At 41.5% G+C, this 22,230-nt stretch overlaps 1 protein-coding gene across 1 annotated transcript in view; it reads left to right on the top strand.

Moving 5' to 3' along the window:
- LOC108501805 overlaps positions 1–7,627 on the top strand; it is a 72,430-nt gene extending 64,803 nt beyond the window's left edge. Inside the window, exons 5-6 of the mRNA XM_017824041.1 lie at positions 6,387–6,571; positions 7,354–7,627. Coding sequence (XP_017679530.1) covers positions 6,387–6,571; positions 7,354–7,358 — 190 coding nt within the window. The 3' untranslated portion in view covers positions 7,359–7,627. The remainder of the gene's footprint in view (positions 1–6,386; positions 6,572–7,353) is intronic.
- The last annotated feature ends 14,603 nt before the right edge of the window (positions 7,628–22,230 follow it).

Here is a 22,230-nt window from a genome sequence, read left to right as displayed (position 1 = left end):
ACTGATTTTCTGTCAGAAAAGATTGGAATCAATTGCATTCCTCCCTTCCAGATAGTGCTAAAACATTTATTTAAAGGTTTATATGCTCACCCTGCCTTATCTGTATTCCAAGTCACTTGTCCAATGAAATAAAATTCATTCATGCCTTCCTTCACTGTGTTATTGACAAAGTGTAAGCTTTATGTGGCTGGAAGCCAGAATTCTGTCTTTTGGGAATACCTCTCTCTAAACTTGTCTGAAAGAATTATTTTATTGCATTTTTCGTGCCAGTTCAAGTGTGTTTGAATGGTAAATCCTAGAAGCTGGGCTGTCTGTGATCATATCAGCCTTTTGAATTAGCAGCATGCACAGCATGATACAAGTATGAGATTGAAAGGAAGGAGTATGTGTCCTACACAATTTTTTAATTAAGGATTTTTTTTTCATATATTAAACTGCAAGTCACTACTTGATTCTACAAATCAGAAACTAGGTCAATTCAGTTTTCTAAATGCCTGGCATTATGCTGATAGGAAGTTTGCATAACTTTATGTTCTTTAGCCCATTCTCTATGTAAGAGCAGTATCTGGAAAACAAGTGCTGAAAACTTGTTGTGCCATGTTTCATTTGGGGAAAAGGAGCATCTGCAGCTGCTGTGTCCAGCCAGTGCTGCAGGAGCCACAGCCAGCTGACTGCTGGGGACAGAATACAGAAAAGCTGCTGTGATTCAGGTGGTTTCTTTTATACAAAAGATAGAGTAAGTCATTGCTGAATTAAATAGCTAACAAACCAGAGCAACCTGGCCTGGCAGCTGCAGTACTGCTGGAGGAGTCCAGAAGTGAGATATGTACATGATCCAATTGTCATTTCTCTTCCCTTCTGTGTTGGGATAGAACTCTTGCAAAGTCAAAAAGAGAGAGAGGTAAAAGTAGAATTTAACAGTGCTGTGCTGATTTGAGATTAGAATATGGACGAAGGAAGCAATAAGGTTACCCTTCTGTCACTCAGCAGATTCACAGAGCTCACCCTGGAGAGAACAATGTGCAGAGAGGCACCAGAGTATTACAGCATTTAATTCCACTGTCTCCACCACAAACTAATTAAAAACCCTCTGATCCTCCGAACCTCTTCCTCTCCATTTTCATTTCCTCTCCAAGCAGGAATTCAGTTTAAATTTGGCATCCTTTGGGGACTCTGCAATGAATAAGACTATTTGAGTTGTTCTAGAGCTTTCTTAAGCTTTCCTCAGGGAAACTATCCAAGCATTTTGAAACACCCATGAACTGAAAACTAAAAGATGAAAATGTCTGATTTTTTAAGTTCTCACAACTAAGGGCAGAGAGGAGGCCTGGATAGAGGAATTAAAAATAATCCATGTCTCACTCGGAAGCTGCTGTACCTCTAGTGATGCTCCTGACATGAGCCACCTTGGGGGAGCCCAGTTACTGGAGGAGGTCCCCCCAGCAGCCCCCCCAATTCTGGGGTTCCCCTTGCAGCCCTGTGCAAAGGGACAGGGCTTGGTGCTGCACAGGGGGAGCTCTCAGGTGTGCAGGTGAGGTAAGGAAAAGAGGTTTGTTTTCTGTACACTTTAACTTTTTTTGGCCAGCCTGAGGTAGTCAAGCATTTGGACTAGAAGATAACTGTAGGTCCCTTCCAACTGGAATTATACTGTTCTATCCTAATTTCCCTTTGTACAGTAGTGCTGTTTTAGGAGTACGTGACATTTTCTGGAATTGTCAGTTATGCACACATCAGTGTAACACAAACTCAAGTGAGTACCTTAAGAGAAGAAAACTTGGCTTTGAGTAAGTAGCCTTCAATTTGAGAGATTTGGGCCTAAAGATAAATATTCACATCTATGATAAGCCTCTCTTATTGGGCTAGTTCTGTTAATTAAGGTATTAATTAGGCTGCAGTGTCTAATCTTCAGCTTTTGTGTGTCCGTGCTTATCTGCCCATGACCAGTTGTGTCTGAACTGCTCTCCAAGCCTGTGGCCACCAAATGGACACTTGTGTAGCCACCAGGAAAACCTTTCATTTCAGGGCAACAATCCTTCTTCATTTGCCAAGGAGTATGAATAGCATCTCAGGCTTTCCAGATAGTCCTGAAAGCAACCCCAGAAGAAATACCTGTGGATTTTGTGCTGATTCACTTCCGAGGTCATAAAGAAAGTTGAGGTTGAGACCACCTTTACTTTCTTTGTTATCAGATGAAATGATAATCAATGGGTCACAAAGTTGGGTAGGCCTGCACTAAGCAATACTAAGCAGCATTTACCTTCCTGGTTCAGGCAAGGAAGCTTTCCAACTATTGTGATAGTTATAGGTTAGTCAGTCTACTACAGTTCTCAGTCACTCTGGGCTTAAAAAAATGCCGCACTCTGAAACTAAAGCTACAGCAGAGAATAAAGCCTTCTATTTGTTTAACCCTACGTCAAATACAAACCACTGCTGTAACACAGAAAGCAGACCTCAAGTAGGCATTTGAGGATTTTACCTTGTTTTCCTCCTTTCAGACAAAGACCCTATTTTTAGAAATGCTTTTACTTAGTCATAGAAATTATCTGAGAGCTAAGGAAATCAATCACAACTCTAACACTCAAGGTCCTAATTTTGAGCTTGCCTTTAAAGGTATGTGCTCTCCTCCCTTGGCCAGGCCATTTTTGTAACATAGCCCCATGAGAATTCATCACCTTGAAACACAAGCTGGGGAAGTCAGCCACCTCCAGTGCCTTTCACTGGGAATTTTTCCAGTAAAGCTTTCCAGACTTCATAAAGACAAATGTGAAATCAAGGCTCATCAGGCCCCATTGGGAACAACCCTCATGCTCAACTACATGCAAACTCACCAACTCAAAACAGGATTAACTCATGTCTGTGTATTGCTTTTGTCAGTTCTCATATTGGACAGTTCCCCCATTCCTCTTGGAGCTCACAGGGAGCTGTAGCATAAATACTTGGCTAATGAATTGGCCTCATCCTTTACTTGGGTGTCTGTAAACTACCTAATGTAGTCGCTGGGCACCCTTGGCCCACCCCTAACCCAAGTGCTTCACATTAGTAGCCATAAAATACATTTCTCATACCATGGGGGAAAATGAAACATTTCACACCATCCCTGCCCTTGGAGCAGACACCTGAGAGCACACAATGCTTCTCCAGCACTCTGGGCTGTCAAGGTTACTTAGTGATGTTGGGAGGGTTCCCCCTGCTCCTGCCCCCTGTGCAGCATCCCCCAGATTAAGTGTTGTGTGCTCAGGGTACAGTGTTCCCTCCTGCTTGCCCAAGGGCAGATGTTGGCTCAGCCCACATGATCTGTCTACAGCAGGAAATGTAATCTCAGTGGGAGAATGGGAGCTCCTAACAGAAGTCATGAACTCATTCACAAGCCAGACATGCCCCAGGAGTTAGTTTTCCAGTGACCTCGTTTGCCCTCTGTTGTTACACGTGTCCCAGTGGCACTATCTCACAGGAAAAAAAAATAGATTCAGATATGACTAATTGAAGACAAAATGTTGCTTTCAGCTGCCATTTGGCAGCTTTCACCCTTGTGGTGGGGAGGTGGTTTAAAGAGGTAGAAAGCAAATATTTGGATTCTGAAAACACTCTTACTGCACCTTTTTTGTGTGTTTATGTTTAAACAAACTACAAGCTGAATGGATGATTAATTCCAGAGAGATGGATACTAGAATGTAAAAAGATCATTTTGTGTTCAAGCCAACTTGCTAATGCAAAGCTGATACTCTGCTGATGGGCCAAAGTCATTTTCCTATGATTATGAAGAGAGCCTAAAACCTTCATATGGAGCGACCTCTTGGTAGTGGTTCTTTTAAGGGAGGAAAAAGAAAGATGAACTCTTGTGAATTCTGAAATATAATATTATTTATACGACCATTTTCATTATGTCTAAGAATAAGCTGACAACAGAGAGAGAGAAAAAATTAAAAATAAGTCAAAAATCTATCAAATAGGTGCAAGCATCCCCGAATCAGAAGTTTCCTGTCCTTATTCACGTGCGGGGAGCACCGATACAGTCCCTGTTTCATCCTAGACTTCAGAGCTGTGCACAATAAGTCATGGGAGAACATGAGTGCTCTGAACTCTCCAAATGCCAGGCACTGTGATCAGAGATTGAGGCTGATTGCTTGGCCTTCAAACAAATTCCTTCACCTTTGTACCAGGCCAGAAGGAATCCCACACATTCCTCAGGCTTTACAGACAGGGCTGGGTTTCTGTGGTCTCATGACCCTCTTCAAAACAAGTGGTCTTACACCAGCCCCAGCTTTTAAGGTTTCTTGATTTCGTTCACAGCCTGATTCTCAGATATGCTTATTACAGAAATGGCTCACTGAGAAATGAACACTGAGATGGTTTGAATTCTACATTACGTGAGGGAAACTTTTATTTTGACAGCAACTTTACTTACGCAGATGTGCCACGCTCTTGTATATAAAGCAGACTATGGAGTATGGTAAAACAGCCCTTCCCATTTCAGTGGTCTCAGACATGATGACGCTAGACACATCTGAAGGACTGGAAATAGTAAAACTAAACACCCCACAGATATGATCTTTGGCACCCAGGAGGAAATCAGCTGCTCCTGCATTCCTACAGACTCCCGAGGCATCAGATGTGTGCAAAAATAGCTTTCACAGGAAAAGCAAAAGTCTCTCCAACTTATTTTTCTTAGCATTTCACAGACATACCTAACCCCTTAGCAGAGCTGACCTCTATGCTTCAACCATTTTATGTTTTTTAATGAGGTGATAGGGTTTTTCTAATTTACAGACATTAAAGTGCTTTCTTCTTGTAGCTCTTCTAGTGTTAACTGTAGTTTTGTTTTCTGATGATTTTCTTGTCCTTGTTTTCAGCTAGGAGAAAAAGTACTTGGGAAATCTAAACTCAGGCAAAATTTAATATTACAAGAGACTACAAGCTAAGGTTTTCAAAATATTGACTTGTTAGCTCAGTTTCATGAAGGACAGTTGATGTGGCAAGAGACAGTGGGACTAAGGAAAAAGAAAATTCCTCAGGTCACCTGGAACTCCTTTTCCCTACTCCTCAGGTCACTTGGAACTCCTTTTCCCTACTCCTGCCACAAACTCTATGAAGTAAGTCCTTTTTAAGAAATATATAGCTTCTGACCTCAATTACTTAACAATTACTTAACAAAAAATGTCAGTTTTTGAGAACAAGTTATTCTGAAAATAGACCTACATCCTGAATAGTGTGTCACATCTCACTGAATCTCATCAGTGTTGCTAATAGTGACTTCTCATAACATTCTAATTGGTAAATATGTAGTGCAGTTGATCTACATCAGAAAATTTCTTTACTTATTTATTCTGCCAGTAAAAACAACAAAAAGGTAAGTTTTCCAAATTGCGAACAATCTTAGGGAGGATTTCTGCACTGAAAAATAAGCAGTCTCTCAGCCCTAATCTTCCATAATATTGCCAAAGGAAGAGCTGTCCAGAAACTAGATTGCCTATGTTGTTTCTACTTATTTTATGATGGACTCCTCTGATGTCTGATAAAGACTAAGATCTGAATTTGAGAGACCTGATGCTGTGAAAATGCTGAGCCAACCTTGTCTAGCAACCTTTGACATATACAGAGGGCTGGTAATTGCCATTTCATTTCTAAATATTGTAAATGACATAGCAAATTATTTCTTGATAGGATCTACTTTTAGATCTCACTGTAGAAGGCAGACAATTTCAGAGAATAAATCAATTTTCTTGCCCTGTACTTTTGGTTTACACCCCATCCCCCCTACAAATGTCTAATTACCTTAGATAAATGTGCGTGAACATGAGCCTTCCCCTTCATAATCCAATTCCTGTGTTCCTGGTTTATACTGAGGTTAATAAGATCAGCCTATTTACCATACCACTTAAAGTAATGCTTTTAATGCTCTATGCAACTTCATGGTCTTTTACTAGGAGTAAAAAAGGACATGGAATTAGAGAATGATCATCTTTGATGGGTCTGGGTTCAATAACAGAGACTCCTATCTTAGGAGTCTATGAACTGAAATACCAGTAAACAGATTTGCAGAAATACTTGGTTTGTTTTCCAAGAGCATTAATTTTCATTTTTATCCTGTTTATCCTTCTGTGTAATAATTCCTCATTCCTGAATTGGAGAGGAGACTCATGCATTATCATTGAAAATGCCACGGAATTCAATTAAGGACTGGCTGCAGCATCCCTTCTTGGTTTGTGAATGATTCCAGTGAGAAGACAGGATGACTTTTTCCATCACAAAGCCTGGTTGCTAATTTTAACAGAGTAGACAGCCTTAAGCTTTGCAAGCCCTCATTAAACAATAAACAAACATTAATAAAATGGCTCAAGGGGTAGTTTCATTTAGCCAGGAGTAAAGCTATCTCTTGAACATTTTAGGGACCAAGGATATAAAACAATTCACATCTCAGGTAACGTAATTCCACATCCACCAGACTCCAGCCTCTGGAAGCCCAAGTCACTCCTCCAGCCAGACCCAAACTGCCTGGCACTCGCTTGTCTGTGGGTCAAGTGTCGCCATTCTGCTGTCAGCACTTCAGCACCTCTTTACCCCGGAGGTACAGGTACAGGTACGTGTCAGCTTGAAGGAACAGCCTGTATATGGAGATAAACATTGATTCTGGTCTTCTGACATCATCATTATTATTATTATTATTGTAATTGTTGTTATTATTATTATTTATATTTCAATTTAGTTTTCAGGATGACCGAAAGTTTCCAAGACAAGCTTTAATGTTTAGAAAACCTGAGATATCTTTGAGCACACTGGAAAATGCCCCTCTTCCTCCAATAAGTATTTAATCAGCTTTTCCAGACTTCTACCAGCGTAGTACATAGTCATGTTTTTAATTCTTTACTTCATCACACGCGGGAGTGAGGCGCAGATTGAATGTTCTATTTAAAAATGCTTTGACACATTTTGTTGAAGCCAAGACAATTCTGTTGAAGTATTATCATGATTTAGTTGAGGTAAATCAGCAAATAAATCATGTTGCCCCATAGGGCCGCTCAGCTGAGCGTGTGTTTTATGTACACAGAGCCCTATAGCAGCAGCAATTGGCACATTTCCTTCAAGTCAGTGAGAGATTACGCAGTAAGACAGAGATACTTAGAGAGCTGCTGCTGCTGGTGTCTGAGCCCCTAGGCTTTTTTCAGGCAGCTCCAATCTGAATGGATCACTTCCATACCAAGGCAAACAACAACAACAAAATCTCTGGAGTGCAATGTGAAGTGTTTTCCATTAATGGCAACACGAATGTTATTGCGGGGCTGTGTTGTGCCAGATGATTGTATGCAGCAGAAGGTAATTTAACTCACCAGAATTTTGCTTTGCTTCCCCCTCCAGGTTAAAAGTCTGATCAGATGCTGGCTCTACATGCAAAATCATCGAGTGACTGCAGCCCCACCAGTCACCTCCCAGTGGTGAGGCCTTGTTCCAGCTGCTGCCTAGTGCAGCCCTGGGTTCTGAGAGGGGTTGTTGCTCTCTCCAGACCTCAGATGGTGGGGGCAGGATTATTAAGCCCTTCTGCTTTGCTCTGAACTGCTATCAATAGAACAGTAAATCTAAATAATGAGGTGCATACTGCTTCCTTCAATATGTGCTGCAGAGGACAAGCAGGGAACAGTAAAAGGAAAAGTAAGCACAGCTGGAGGCTGTTGTGCCATGGCACTGACTCCTGATGTGTGTGCAGGTATTTCCCTTGTACTGGTGTTGTACATCCTGCAATTGTGCCTGCCTTGTGCTGTAAGTGAGGCTGTTCATTCACACAGGCTGTTCTTTGCATCAGTGACCCCACCACAGGGCTCAGCACTCACTGACAAGCTACAGAAAAGAGAGGTTGTATCTTGGAGTAGCAGTTCCTCAAACTTTTCCCTGAATTTCCTCCTCTCCTGCCTTCTGCTCCCCTAAGAAAGGTGACAAAAGGCTTGCACCAGGACTGCTGTTCCCTGTGGTGGCCTCAATGGGAAGCCCAGCCCATTAGGACCCTTGGCCAAAAAGAGCCTGATGGAAGAGCCTGATGGAAGTATTCCCAGAAGGGCACCCACTTCTTGTGGCTGCCCCCAAATAAACCCTACCTGCTCCGGTTTGAGATTCCCATGTTAGACAGGGCTTGGTCCAAGAGCTACAAGATCTGCCTGATCACTGGCACTGGTAACAAACCTGAGAGCTGCCAGCTTTCCACTGCCAGCAAAGGCTGAGGAGACAGGGATTACACCAAGGCTGATGCTATTTCTTGTGTTTTGGCCTACACCTCAGACAAACTATTGCTTTGCTTATCTGCTGCAAAGCAATAACCCCCTAAAGTTGGGTTTCTGGAAGAAGAAACCTCAGAAAGAGGGCGAATGCCTACAGAAACATGATGAGAGATGAAATTCCTGCTGTCTGTAGGAATTATTGGAGTTGTGTATGAGAAGTCTGATGCTTTATCTGAACTTCTCTTTAACTAGCATGTGGTGAATACGTTGGACACATTCAAATACCCAGGTCTGAAAGCATTTTTAAGACCAGGTGTAAATATTCATAAGAAAGGGATAGGTCAAGCCACTTGCCAGCTTTGTTACTTCAGTGTGTTAGAACTGAAGTGTCCTTCTTTCCCTAAGTATTGAGCTATAAATTCATGGCTACTATCAGAAGTGATCCAAGTCCTTCATATTCCAGGCAGGAATAGATGAACAAAAGTTCTTTCATCTGTGAGCAGTTGAAGGCTAAGAGCAACACACACACTCTTCCTCTCCTGGTCAGGATCCTCAGCTGAGAATTCAAAGGCCACTTTTCAAGGCTTTCCTCTCATGTAGGTGTATCTAAAGCATGAGTTTGTGAGGGTTTGAAGTGGTTAATCTCCCTCTATTGAACCTGTTAAAATTTCTCTGATAGAAAGCTGATTTTTGATTTACACTCAACTCCTGTCTGCATTATCAAAAATATTCCTGATGGTTCCTCCACAGTCCTGAAGGCTTTCAGTGAGATTCAGTGACTCTCACCAGTTATTGGCAAGTTCCCAGGGTCCCACCCAAAGCTGACATGATGACCACACGATCTCAGCAAAGTCAATTCTGAAGGTTGACCTGATATTTTCCAAAAAAGGCTTTAACTACTCGGTATTTCTCGGGAGTAATTCCTATGTATAGTCTGTGATACCTGGGCTGAGTACATCTACTCTGATAAATGCTTCATAAAAAAGACAGATTTCAGAATAATTCTATATTATATATTTGGATAACTACTTCACAAGCTGTTTGAGAAGTTTTAATGACAAGCCAATGATTAAAAACAATGAAAAAAAAAAAGAAAGAACACATGTCTAAGTGTTTTGGGGCTCTGGTTTGGAAGTAGAGCTGATTGCCAGAGCTACTGGAAAACATAAATTCTCTTTCAATTTCTTTGCAATTTTGAAGCTAATACAACTTCAGCGAAAGTTCCTAATGTTATTTTTCCTCTCTTAACCTAATTAACAAACTGAAAATTTATGTAGTCCTAAATGGAATTACTTTCTCCTGAGCACTGCAGAGGGAGTTATTGCTCATGTACCTATTAAAGCCTGGGTATTGCTGCCAATGCTTCCCAGCAGCCACAGTGCCTGAATTCCCTCCACAGGAATAGTGCCCTGTCTGAGGCCTCGCTCCCTTAGGATGCAAACCCAGGACAGTATCACCCTGCTCCATTATTAGTATTTTAAATGTTGAACTGGGGTTGTTAATTTTAGCATATTTATCTGCTGAGCGTTTAGATAAACCTTGATATGGCTTAAATATATTGTATTTTTAAAGAAGAATTAAAAAAAAAAACAAACAATCCCAAACCCCTTGGTTTTCATTTCATAGAAAGCTTTAAGTACTCTTTTGATTAAATTATTAAAAAAACCCCAAACAAACAAAAAAACAAAAACAAAACAAAACAAAAAAATAACCAAAAGAAAATTGCTTAAAGTCTCTGAGAGGAATAATTTTTCAATTACGATTTTTTCAACAGAATTGCATTAAAACCTGATTAGTCATTAACAAGAACCTGCCATCACTTTTAGAGGGATATTCTATGGTATTACTAGTACTGTGCTAATAGCTTCACAAGCAGTTAGTTTCTCAAAAACAGATTAACACATATACAAACAGAAAATGTGTGTATTATTTTGTGGCTAAAATCTGTTTTATTGTGATATCACTTCTGAAATACTGAAGATATAAAGTGGTTTATGGTCCAAAAGATAAACCAGCACAAGCTGCTATGTTGGAATATAAGAAAGGATTTGAGAAAGTGCTAAAGGCACTATTACAGCTACAGAATGGACTCCTAAATCTTTAATGCAACTTGATCGATTCCCCCTGGAACCACGCTGTATTGTATTGATAAATAAACACCCAAAGTTGCTGTGCACAGTGTTTCCTGGCTATAATAGACTGTTTTTGTGCTTTAACAGGGTTTGTGTTAAATTGCAAACTGCAAATATTCCCATGAAAAATTCTTGTTCCCAGCACTCTGCACATCCTCTCTCCCGATGATCCCAAAGCCCCCTGGGTGCAGCACTGCCCCAGGCAGGCTCTCCATCCTCCGGGAAGCACCGCAGCTCGAGGCCAGGCTGGGAGGGGCAGCCCAGCAGCCTCGTCCTCTCTCAGGGAAGAGACTGGTTTCCTGACCTTGAATGTGCCCATGGCAATGGGTTTAAGGTGATAATTCCTCCCTGGCCTTGTTTTTTTGGACAGGAAGAAGCAGTACAGAATAACCCTCCACTTTTATCTGCTCGACCATTACAGACAAAGCCTCCAGCCACTGGCCGGGCTTTGCACAAATTAAAGGCATTCAGCTCCCTGGCTTATTGCTCAGGATTGTGGGCCAAACCTGGCAGATAATTTTGGATTGTCCATTTGCAGTAGAATAGTTTAACCTTGTGCTAGACCAGAGTTTTCCGGCTGATATTTTCAATGGAGTGCTCCCCAAAAGATCAGTTGTGGCAGAGATCTCCTGCTCTGCATTGGCTATGGCTCAGTGATTTACAAAGCACAAAATTATACATCCTGCAGACTGGAGCCCCCAGAGTTGTCCCAACTTTGCACTGATGTCACATTCACATTCCTCCCTGCTCAAGAAGACTGGAAAGATCTGAAAGAGAAAACACAGCTTGAACAAAGTATTCTGATGGCTTTTAAGAAGCTCATACAACGTGCTCCCAAGTAAAATACAATCTGTGATTGTTAAACTCTAAGCACTGATGATGATGACAACTTAAAAAAAAAAAAAAAGGAAAGAATGTAGATGACTGTACTCTGGAGAGCAGTGTGAAATGAAACCACACAAAGGTAATTTCAGAAATAAGGAAATTTCTTGAAAGAAATTATTGGAGAATCTTTAGAGTCCAAGACACATAAAAAGCATCTCGACTATAAGCTTTGAAAAAAAATCTTTTGGTAGGAGAACAAAATATTTTAAGTGCTGCACAAGAAAGAATGGAAATCTGTGCAGTATAATTATGCATTTTATAGTTCTGAATTAATGACAGAAAGGTAAAAATGGAAAATTAGTGTAGTTATCTTTTAAGGCACTGATGACATGTTCTTTAAATGTTCTTCCATGAGTCAGGATACAATATTGAAATCAAGTAAGGCAAAACCTTTTGTGTCTCACCATTGTGCAGAAAGTGTTTCAGTCTAGGGAATAGAACAACCGAGTCCATCATTATTTTCCAGAAGGAAAAACCCATGGCTGTGTATGATATATCACTTAGTATGGTGGTACCTCAGAGAACAGGAGCTGAACGGGGGGAAAGGTCAGCAATTTTGAGAAAAACATCTGTACAAGCTCTGAATGAACACAGCCTTCCTTCCATGGAGTGGCAATGATCTCAGCACGGTGGTAGCAAATAATTTGTCCCTGAATGGTTTAAGTTTCTTAGTTTTTAGCAGAAATACCATTTTAAAATATCCATTCTCCACCCCTGTAATGTCTCCAGGCTGTTCTGTTGGCCAGAGGGTGAGGACAGCTCAGAGAGATGAAAGAACCGTCAATGGCTTAGTGCACGAGGATCAGCTGAGATTGAGGCCCTGCCGTGTGAGGATCCAGGTGTGTGTGTAGTAACTACTGTTCTTCTCTGAGCCTGTCTCTATTTACATGGAAAGGATCATCATCTGTGTTTTGCAGAGGAATCAAAAGCTTTGCTCTAAGTCTCAGATCAACTTGTTGCATAACCAGAAACTCAATATGAAGGCCTAAAAGTTGAACTTCAATTGCCTAAAACCCAGAGACATCCAAAACAGGCCTGTGAATGTAACATAGGACCTGTGACAGAGCTGTGCTGCTCTAAAGTGGCACCTGGAGGAATGTCCAGAGTGACGTTTGTGAACTGAGTCCCAGCCTTGCATTGGGGCCTTTTATTTTTCCCTCCAGAGATGGACAGCAATGGGAAGATACTTTCAGAACTGACTTCATGCATTGACATGCATCTCTTCCTGTAGAACTAATGCAATGGTTCTGCACCTCCACTGACCACAGCAGGAATCTGCAGGAATTTAGACAGTTTCTATTTCAATACTTCGAGCCACTTCTGAGCACACAGGAGAGAAGACAGAAGAAATGAGCAGCCATTTAATGCATGTTAATACTTGCTAACCCCTTCCGTGTAGCTACTCTTAAGGCTATAGTATAAAGTGGACTTCAACAATAGTGCTGAATTTTTCCTTGCCACTGCATGCCATGAAAAGTAAAGTTTGGAAGAGTTTTTAATTAGAAGCCATGCAAAAATGGCATTGCTGCTGTCTCATGACATACTTAGAAGGATACTTTCATAAGGAAATGAAATAGGAATAAATCTTTTTGCCCCACTGCCAAAAGGAAAACCCATACTGTTTCCTGTATGAGTGTGTCATGGTTTAAGCTCAGCTGGAAGTCAAGCCCCATGCAGTTGCTCTCTTCCCCCCACCTCATCCTGTGAGAGAGATACAAAAGGCAGAGATTAAGGGTTGAGATAACAATTTACTGGAAACAGCAACGAGATAAGAAAACAAACAGTAACAGCAACATAATTTAAAGAGTATGGTGTTGCTGAAGCTGAGGTCACTTTTGTTGATGTCTGTTGAGAATCGCTGTTATGTAACTCATACCCCAGCACAGAGAAATGTCAGAGAGCAGCAGCAAAAATACAACTTGGAAAGATTTGTCATCACAGATGGTCTAAATTACACCACACAGCACAGACTGTTTTCTCCTGCAGCATTTTGCAGGTTGCATATGCAAGAAATCCTGTGTTCCCTGCTATAGAACTAGGAAGTGGATCCTGAAATAATTTCTTAGTGTAAAGTCCACAAATATAAAACCAGTTGCATTGGGTTTTGGGAGCGGGGGGCTATATTGATGGCTTCTGTGAGAAGCTGCCAGAAGCTTCCACCATGTCCAGCAGAGCCAATTCCAGCTGGCTCCAGGATGGACCCACTGCTAGCCAAGGCCGAGCCCAGCAGGAATGACAGTAACACCTCTGGAATAACATATTTAAGAAGAAAAAAAAAAAAAAGTTGTTGTGCAGATGAAAATTCCAACCAGAGAAGAGTGGAGTGAGAACATGTGAACAGCTCTGCAGACACTAAGGTCAGTGGAGAAGGAGGGGCAGGAGGTGCTCCAAGTGCTGGAGCTGAGATTCCCCTGCAGCCCCTGGTGCAGCCCCTGGTGAGGCAGCTGTGCCTCTGAGCCCATGGAGGGTCTCAGGGGTGCAGAGACCCCCCCTGCAGCCCAGGGAGGAGCCCTCACTGGAGCAGATGGACACCCAGAGGAGGCAGTGACCCCATGGGAGGCCCCAGTTGATGTGGGATGGACTCATGCTGGAGAAGTTCATGAAGGACTGTTTCCCATGGGAGGGACAGCATGGGAAGCAGGGAAAGGTCTCCCCTCTCTGAGCAGCTGGAACAACCTGTGATGAACTGACTGTAAACCCCATTCCTGTCTCCCTGCACAACTGGGCGGGGAAGAGGTAGAACTTGGGAAGGAAGGAGCGAGGGGGAAGATGTTTTTAAGTTTTACTTCTCATTCTCCTGATCTGATTCTTTTAGTAATAAATTTAATTAATATCCCCATTTTGAGTCTGTTTTGCCTGCGACAAGTGAGTAATGTGTCCTGGTCTTTATCTCAACTCATGAACCCTTCATTATATTTTCTCTCCTCTGTCCATTTGCAGAGGGGACTGAGACGGTGGCTTTAGTGAGTACTTGGCATCCAGCCAGGGTCAACCCACTATAGAGGTAATGGGTAAAACAAGTAATGAACATTGTTAGAGAATGAAATGATCAGGAGGAAGTGAGTAGCATTGATTACTCAATGAGCTGAATGGGAAAACCCAATTTCCTAGGAAACCTAGAAGAGGTTATGGACTGACCAGAAGGCAGAGATTCTGGAGCATTGTCTGAGAAGGTCCTCACAGTGCTGTGCTTTCCGTTGGGAGCTGGAAAGGTGTTGATAACACACCAGTGGTTTGGCCACTGTTGGGCAGGGCTGGCACAGCATCAGCACTGTAACATTCTTCCCCCAACAGAGGGCAAAGGTCCTGGGAGGGGACACAACCAGGCCAGCTGACCCAAAATGACCAACAGGATATTCCAGATTATATGGCATCAGCTCAAATATAAAAGCTGAGGAAAGGAGAAGGAAGAAGGGGCCATTTGTTCTTTACAGTGTCTGCCTGCTGGGAAACCACTACACATTGCTGAAATCCTGCTCCTTGGGTAGTGGCTGGGCATCGCTGATGATGGGAAGCAGAAAATAAACCTTGTTATTTTCTACTTCACTTGTGTGTGCACAAACTTTTGCTTTTGCTTTAGTGAGCTGCTTTATGTCAACCTACAAGTCATTTTCCATCTTATTCTCTCTCCTCTGTCTGGCTGGGAAAGGCAGTGATAGAGTGGCTGGGTGGGCACTTGGTGTCCAGCCAAGGTCAACCCACCCACTAGTGAGTGAACCTTGACTCAACATGACTTTGTCTGAGTATCAAACCAGACATTAATCCAGGACAAGCTCAAATCTACCCATTCTGATGTGACATTGCACACTTCACAGAAAACAAACAAAAACAGAATGAGTGGATATTTTGGTCAGTGTTCACCAGGGTCAGCTGACAACTTCTTACTGATTTAGGTTAGGTACATTCACCTGAGGCTTTGTTTTGATAAAATGAACCTACATGGCAGCTGCAGAAAATGTTACATAATCAGTAAAGTCTAGAGAATTACAAGGCTTTCTTGAGGACCCCATGCATATTGAAAAGTACCTTGCAAAATCTGTACACCTTTCATATTCTTCCACAGACTTATTCTGCTTTCCTCATGGACTTTCTTCTGCTCCATATCACCTTCAGGGTTCATGTTTACCTTCTCTACATTGATTTATCCATGAAGGAGTAAGGCTGCCTTCAGCAGATTATCTCCCTCCTCTTCCTCAGCTGACTCCTTACTATGTTTACATACTGACTCCTTAGTATGTTCACATACTAATGTGATGCCTTATGTCTACTTTAATTGTCTACTGGTCAGAAGTAGTTTTGTCCATAAGCATGTGAATGTAACAGCTCTCACCAGCTTTGAAATAGGCCTCAGAAAACGAAGAATTTACTGGCACCTTTTCAGGAGTCCATGACAATTCCTTTGACTTTTTTTTGTGTAGCTCCTCATGGAAAGTGGGGAAGGGGAGAAGTCCATAGTCTACAATAAAAATTAACTTTAACAGGAAAAATAATGTTGCTTACAAACCAAAGAAGCTGTACTGCATAGGAAATAGAGCATGAAAAGGATTTGTGCTGTGATGTCAAGATTAGAGGGAATAAGCAACATGCATTAGCAAGTGGAACGCAAATATTGTACATTCAAGGGTAACTTCGGTGTAATATCAGAGATGTGGGTGGATAAGGAATTGGAGAGTCTCTAAAATAATATTCAGACTGCTGCTCTCTGCAGATTGGAGCCTATGCACGGTGACTTAGGTGGCCCCAGCCTCCACTGATCTGGAGCTGATGCTTTCTCCTTACTCTTCCTTAGCAGTTTTTATTACATGAAATTAGAGACTTTTTTTTTTTTTAATGCTGAGACATTCCATTCATTGACCTGCTTATGAGAACATGTAGAGGTGCACATGGCTTTGGACAGAGGCAGCACTAGCAAAGCAAAGCCAAAACACAGGTCCTTCAAAGGAGTGGTGGAGGGACGAGCAGCTTGTCCATGGGGAGTGTGGCAGTGAGCACCAGCTGGGCCACTGTGTGTGCCAGGTGTGTCACTGACTGCAGGCAGCAGTCCCAGCCTGCTGCACTTGTTTTTACACCACCTTGGAGGAGGAAAGAGGAGGGCATCATTTAACAGAGATGAATATTTCTAATGCAGCATTATTTAGTTTCAAGGCTCCAATGCCCTCTTACCCCTGATTGTGGAGCTCAGAGTTGTATGTGTAATACTGTAATTACAATGAAGCAACTACTTAAATGCTCTACTGGGCCATGGTATGCTAAAAGCTTTTTGTAGCTGGAAGGGTTAAACTAAGAACCTCCTGACTGTGGACAAGAAAAATAAGTTTTCTTCTGTAAAAAATAACTTCTAAAGGCTTTACATGTCTTGTGGGCTTGGGGGAAGAAGTATTTCAAAACATGAGCAAATGTTAAGCAACTTTCCTTCAATTCTGCAAGAACAGAGAGAGTGTTTCTAAAGGAAAGACTCTAGGTCTCAGCTTGTCTGTACTATTCATGTCCAGTGGTAAGTTCAAGGATGATTATCATTACCTCCTTGTTAGCAAGCTCTCTGCTCGTCTGTGAACTCCAGACTTGAATAGAGAAATGACAGGTTTAGGACTCATGCCATATAATTCCTCCCTATTTTCCCTTAATTTACAGGTTTAATGCCACAGAAATTGTCTTCTGTCACCCTAATTACCTGCCCCTTCCCCTGCAAATGGTGCAGTTGTATTGCAGTGACTGCACTTGACTCAATAGCTGCCTTCTGTATGCATTGCGCTTCTCTACTTGACCCAAAAATCATCTCTTTATTTTTGGAGGCGTTTCCTTAAGGAAATTAATTCCTTCCTTGTAGAAGAAAGCCAGCTTCTGTTTTCCACTTGAATACTTTTTTAGGCAGAGAGGGGAGGAGGAATGAAGTGGGTGATTTGGATTTTTAAATCAATAAACTCCCGAACTACAGTACTAGTGCAAAAGGACAAGTATGTAATTTTCTCAATAGCAAATATAGCTACATGTATCTAAATCCAAGACATTCATCCACTCCTTTACAGGATAAGACAGGGCTCAGAAATTATTTCCTGTTTAAGTACGTAAGATCAAACATGTTTGTCATTTGTGCCTTCCCTTTATTCTATCTGATTTCAAGATCTTCAGACAGACTCTCTTTAGATGTCATTGCTTCAAGCTTCTGCTTTTATCACATTAACCACTCTTCATGAGCTTTTACACATCAAAATGTCTTTAGATACATTGTTGAAGAGAGAGTACTTGTGAAGACTTGGATAAAAGTTAGAGATCTGTGCCTGAAACTTTATACAAACACACTTAGAGGAAATAAAAACATTGAATCCAAAATAAAACCCCGGACAAAAATCCCTGATTCTGTTTTTTCATATCACATTATGTTTTTTTAAGAAGGACGAGAAAAAAATATTTTACTTATGCTTGAATACAGCTTTGTTTGTGTGCAAAGCCCCAGACATTTTGAGCCCTCTCAGGCCTGGCAGATCCTCACCTTTGCAGAGCTTAATACTTTTGTGTTTCTGAACTCTCCCCTCCCTGCTGTGCCAAGCAGATGATTACACCTAACTCTGTAATTAGGAAGACCTCCATTTCCTAATGGATTTCCTAGGCTTCTGCTCAGCCCTGTCTCCAGGTACATGTGGATCCTGCTTCTATTTAGGTTTCTTACAGTAGAAAATTCTTCCCAGCCAGCAGAAAGGGCTGGAATTTGCTCTACATGGTTTTAACTGAGGACGGAACTAGGCTCTGTATGATCCTTTGGTCATTTCCTCACCAGTTGCCATCACTTGTGCTTCACTAATACCTTGCCGTTGACAATAATGAACATGGGACAGTAACAAGACATGCATGGCATTGAAGCTCTCTCAACCCTCACACAAGCAGGTTTGGGCTCACCTCTGGCTGAGAGTTTCTTTGTACTTGGAAAGAGACTGGTTCCAGTGCACACCAGCAGTGTGGGATACCAAGGAGACCAGCACAGTGGCAGGACGTTTCCTTGGTAAGCATTTCATACTGGCAGTTTTCTTATCAGTTACAGACTCACTTATTTCTGGGATAAGTCTACTGCTTTTGCCACAACTGGTTTCAGTCTGACTGGAGTTCAAGGACAGAAAGAAACTTCCAAAGCAATCCAGGACACGTTTGGGCACAGTTATGTAGATTGATTGATGATAAGACAGAGCCAGCTGGGCTGTGTTGATCTATGGTGGGAAACTATAGTAATAGGATTTTCTAGAAGATAAAGGGGAGTTACCTCTCTTTCATCAGCACCCATGAGGTGTTGGAATCACTTTGAAACGTACACCATGACACTGTGATACATAGGAAAAAGCCCAGTCACTATATTGCACCACCAGGTCTAAGAATCAAACGCAGCCAGGTTGACAAATGAATTCTCCTGCATTTCCCTCAGAATAACTGAAGCTTTTCTTGAAAAGCTTAGTTTAGTTCCTTGAATTAAAAAACCCTGAAAATTAATAAAATAATACTCACACAAACCTGATCTTCTCCCAAGTTCTGCTGTGGAGCTGGTCACCCAGAAGAGGCCACTCGCAAGAGAGTGACTGGAATTTGTGAGTACAAGGATAAGCACTACAGTGGAGTGCAAGATGTTAAGCCATACCATTCCTTGTTAGTAAGGAAAGGTGCATCTCCTTCATCTTTAGCAGAGATTTTCCTCCCTATTCTGTAGGTCCCTGAAGAGCACACAGCCCAAGCTTCCCACACTACTTTCAGAACATGTTGCCTAGAGGAAGTATAGAGCAAAGGTGTTACTAATCACTAGGAGCAGTTTTCTTTCAGCCATTTCAAATATTCCATTGCAGAATGTCCCACAGTATCCCTCAGCTATTAGCAATCAAGTCCCAAAATTAACAGCTCACAATTCTAACCAGTTCTGAAACCCCTCCCAACTTCCCATCCCTCAGAAACAAGACTAAACCCAATATTTGCCAGAAAAGTAACAAAACCACCCTACACTCTCAAACTCATGCAGAGCGAAGATAATGAGCAGTACTGTTTTCAGTTTCATCATTGAGGTCCCTTAAACATATTTGCATAGAACAGAAAAATCTTGTATTTAAATATTACCAGAAATATTTACCATAAATACCCTAAATATTTCTTTGATACCCAAAGGAAAGACATTTTCTTAATAAACTGCAGAAAATGTTTGAATTAAGAAGACCTAAATGGTAAATTCAGTTGTGTTCCATTTTCATGCTGTATAGAAAAGACTTTAGGCTCAGAATGTCAAGTGTTTTCAACTTCTTTTCCCTGTTAATTTGGTAGGTTAGTTATGTGACATACATGAAGCACCTAGGACTAATGACAAATAGTTTAGTGTTAGACACCCACTATGTCAGCATAGGATAGGGAATAGGATCGTAGTTAGAAACAAAAAAAGACCATTCAGTGGCTTCAAAGATATGGGCACTTGTGAAAGTCACAGTAGCAAAGCATTCTTTTTTCAATTGTTTTCTAGTAGGTTTTAAGACTTGATTTACCAGAATGAGGAATACTCACTCCAGGCTGTTAACTGTTTAAAAAGGGGTTGTTCCTGATAATCTGGTTCCTTGATTCCTAAAGTGGGGAGTGGGTGAGGTGCAGGTGTGCCACTGGGACAGCAGCGAAGTCCTGCCCTGAGACAGGGTGAGCAGTGCGACAGTGTGACTGTGTGACAGTGTGACAGTGTGACCCTGCTGAGCATCACCAGTTCTTGGGTTTGTTTACAGCTGCAAAAAAATGTAATGGCAACTTACATCTGGGGAAAGCTTAGAACAGATCCCTGGAAATTTGTCTGGAGGAAAGATCTGCACAAGTGAAGAAGGAGCTGTGGTAACACCAGATGATCAGGTATCTCAGTAGACCAGACCACTGGTAACAATGTGCACTGTGCTTATACACTGGAGACAACTTCTTGACTGTTAGATCACTTGCCAATTCTTGATAATTTTATTTCCCCAGATTTAAATGTTCTTAAATTCTGAATAGCCTGTCTCACTGATCTGCAACCCCAGTTAGGTTTATCTCTGGCAAAAGATTACTTGTATGTATATTGTCGATGGAGGGGTTCAGAGACAGATTGCACACGACCAATATGATCTGCAAAATGTCCTCTTTATTTATTTAAGCTGCCCTTTTTATACTTTTTCTACACCCCGGCACGTGATAGTTTTACATTATTGGTTACATGAAAGTGTCCATGGTCTAAACATGCCCTACTTACACATTTCTAATTGGATTATTGCAGGTGTCCACGCGAGGTGAAGACATTTGTTTACCTCTTGGGACTCCTCCTTAATTTTGGCACAGATCCTTCTTTGTTTCAGCCTCAGAGCCTGAAGCCATGATGACTGTGCACCTTTTACACTGTCTGTGCCCAGCCATGTCAAGGCAAGGCCTACAGAAATGCAGGATAAGTTGCTCATGTAATCCTGCTCTCCACAGTATACATGTCTGTGGTGATCCAGAAATTCCATCTTTGGGGTTTGCTGTGATTGCTCTGCCAGCAGAACCCCTGTTCTCCATCCTGCCTTTGCTGCAGGACCAGCCATGGCAGGGAAACTACTAAACTACCTGCCACTGGTGTGTGCATGTGGCACCAAGGTCACCCACCCGAGCAGTCCAGAACCATTTTCATTTATACCTTCTTATGAAGAGTCATATGCCAGTTAGGAAAGGGGAGGAGGGGAAGGAAAATGGAGAACAAATAGCATGCAATAACACAAGACAGAATTGTTACCTTACAAAGGAGATATGTGACACCCAGCACACCAAAAGGTATTACTTCCTTAAATAAGGTTGGGCTTGAATATCATGCACTGAATGTTGTAGAAGATTAAATCAGATCAAACGTGGATATATGAGATGGGAGATGAGACTGGGAAATTGCTTGCCAGACTGAACAAAGAGGAGGACATGAGTAAAGTTATTAGCTCAATTAAGGAGAAAGACGGTTTGATGAAAACCTACACTCACAGAAATAAATCAAGTATTTAGAATATTTTAAAAAAAAGTCTTAAATCTGTGGACAGCTTTTCTCTGACATCCTCTATGTCAGTGTAATCTAAAGGCTCTTGTGATTATGAATGGGTATCAGAAAAAGTTATCTGCAAGAAATAAATTTAACAATATTTAGCAGCCTTTCAGTATTTTATGAAGAGTTACTCAATGGAATCTTACAGATGGGAAATTACTGTTATCCCTGCTTTTTATGGACAGTAAGGGACAACGCTCATGGCTGCAGCTTTCCCTGTTCTAACCTGTCCCTCAGGCTCAGGGTAGTACATGGTTCTCTTGGTGTTTGTCCCCTCATGGGCCAGCTGCGAGGCCATGAACTCTGCTTTCAAGATTGATTTCAATGCTGAAGCATTAAAGCAGCATTTTCAATACCAGTGATCCCCAGTGCAAGATATTGGCTGATGTTTATGAAGCGTTTGCTTACATCCCAGTCTGTTAACTTTTCATTAATTCAGCGGTAGCTCTGGAAACATAAAATATGTAACAATGAATTGCCTATGCTATAACTAAAAAAAAAAACCCAACAACTATCTTAAGCCCCAGAGACCCTTAGTAATTGACCTGACATGCTAATTAAGCAGTTTTGATCAGAAATAATTAACATAATCCAGCTAGACCAATTACAGCACAGAAAAGGATAAAAATTAGAACATCGTAGAAGCTGTAATTTGAAGAGCATCATTTTCAATATGAAATACCAGCTGATTCAGCAAAGCAAGTAGGAGTTCAGGAAACAAGTTATAACCCAGGGCACAAGGAAATAGTAGATAAACTGAAAAGTCATGACAAGACATTGTCTTTATGGCAGACAAGCAGAATACTTTTAAAACTTATTATCACCTCTTAGAAGAGGTGTCTATCTAGTGCACTGAGAGAATGATCTAAATGCTTGTTCCACACCAGAGTCATGGTGGATAGGTGAGAAAAACAGCCTGTGGGAAGCCTGCATTGGAAATTTACCCTTAAGAGACACTGTTAGCAATTATTAT

This window comes from Lepidothrix coronata, unplaced genomic scaffold (genome assembly GCF_001604755.1).
Source record: "Lepidothrix coronata isolate B3197 unplaced genomic scaffold, Lepidothrix_coronata-1.0 Scaffold108, whole genome shotgun sequence".
Lineage (NCBI taxonomy): Eukaryota > Metazoa > Chordata > Aves > Passeriformes > Pipridae > Lepidothrix > Lepidothrix coronata.
This window is presented reverse-complemented; position numbering and strand designations above follow the sequence as displayed.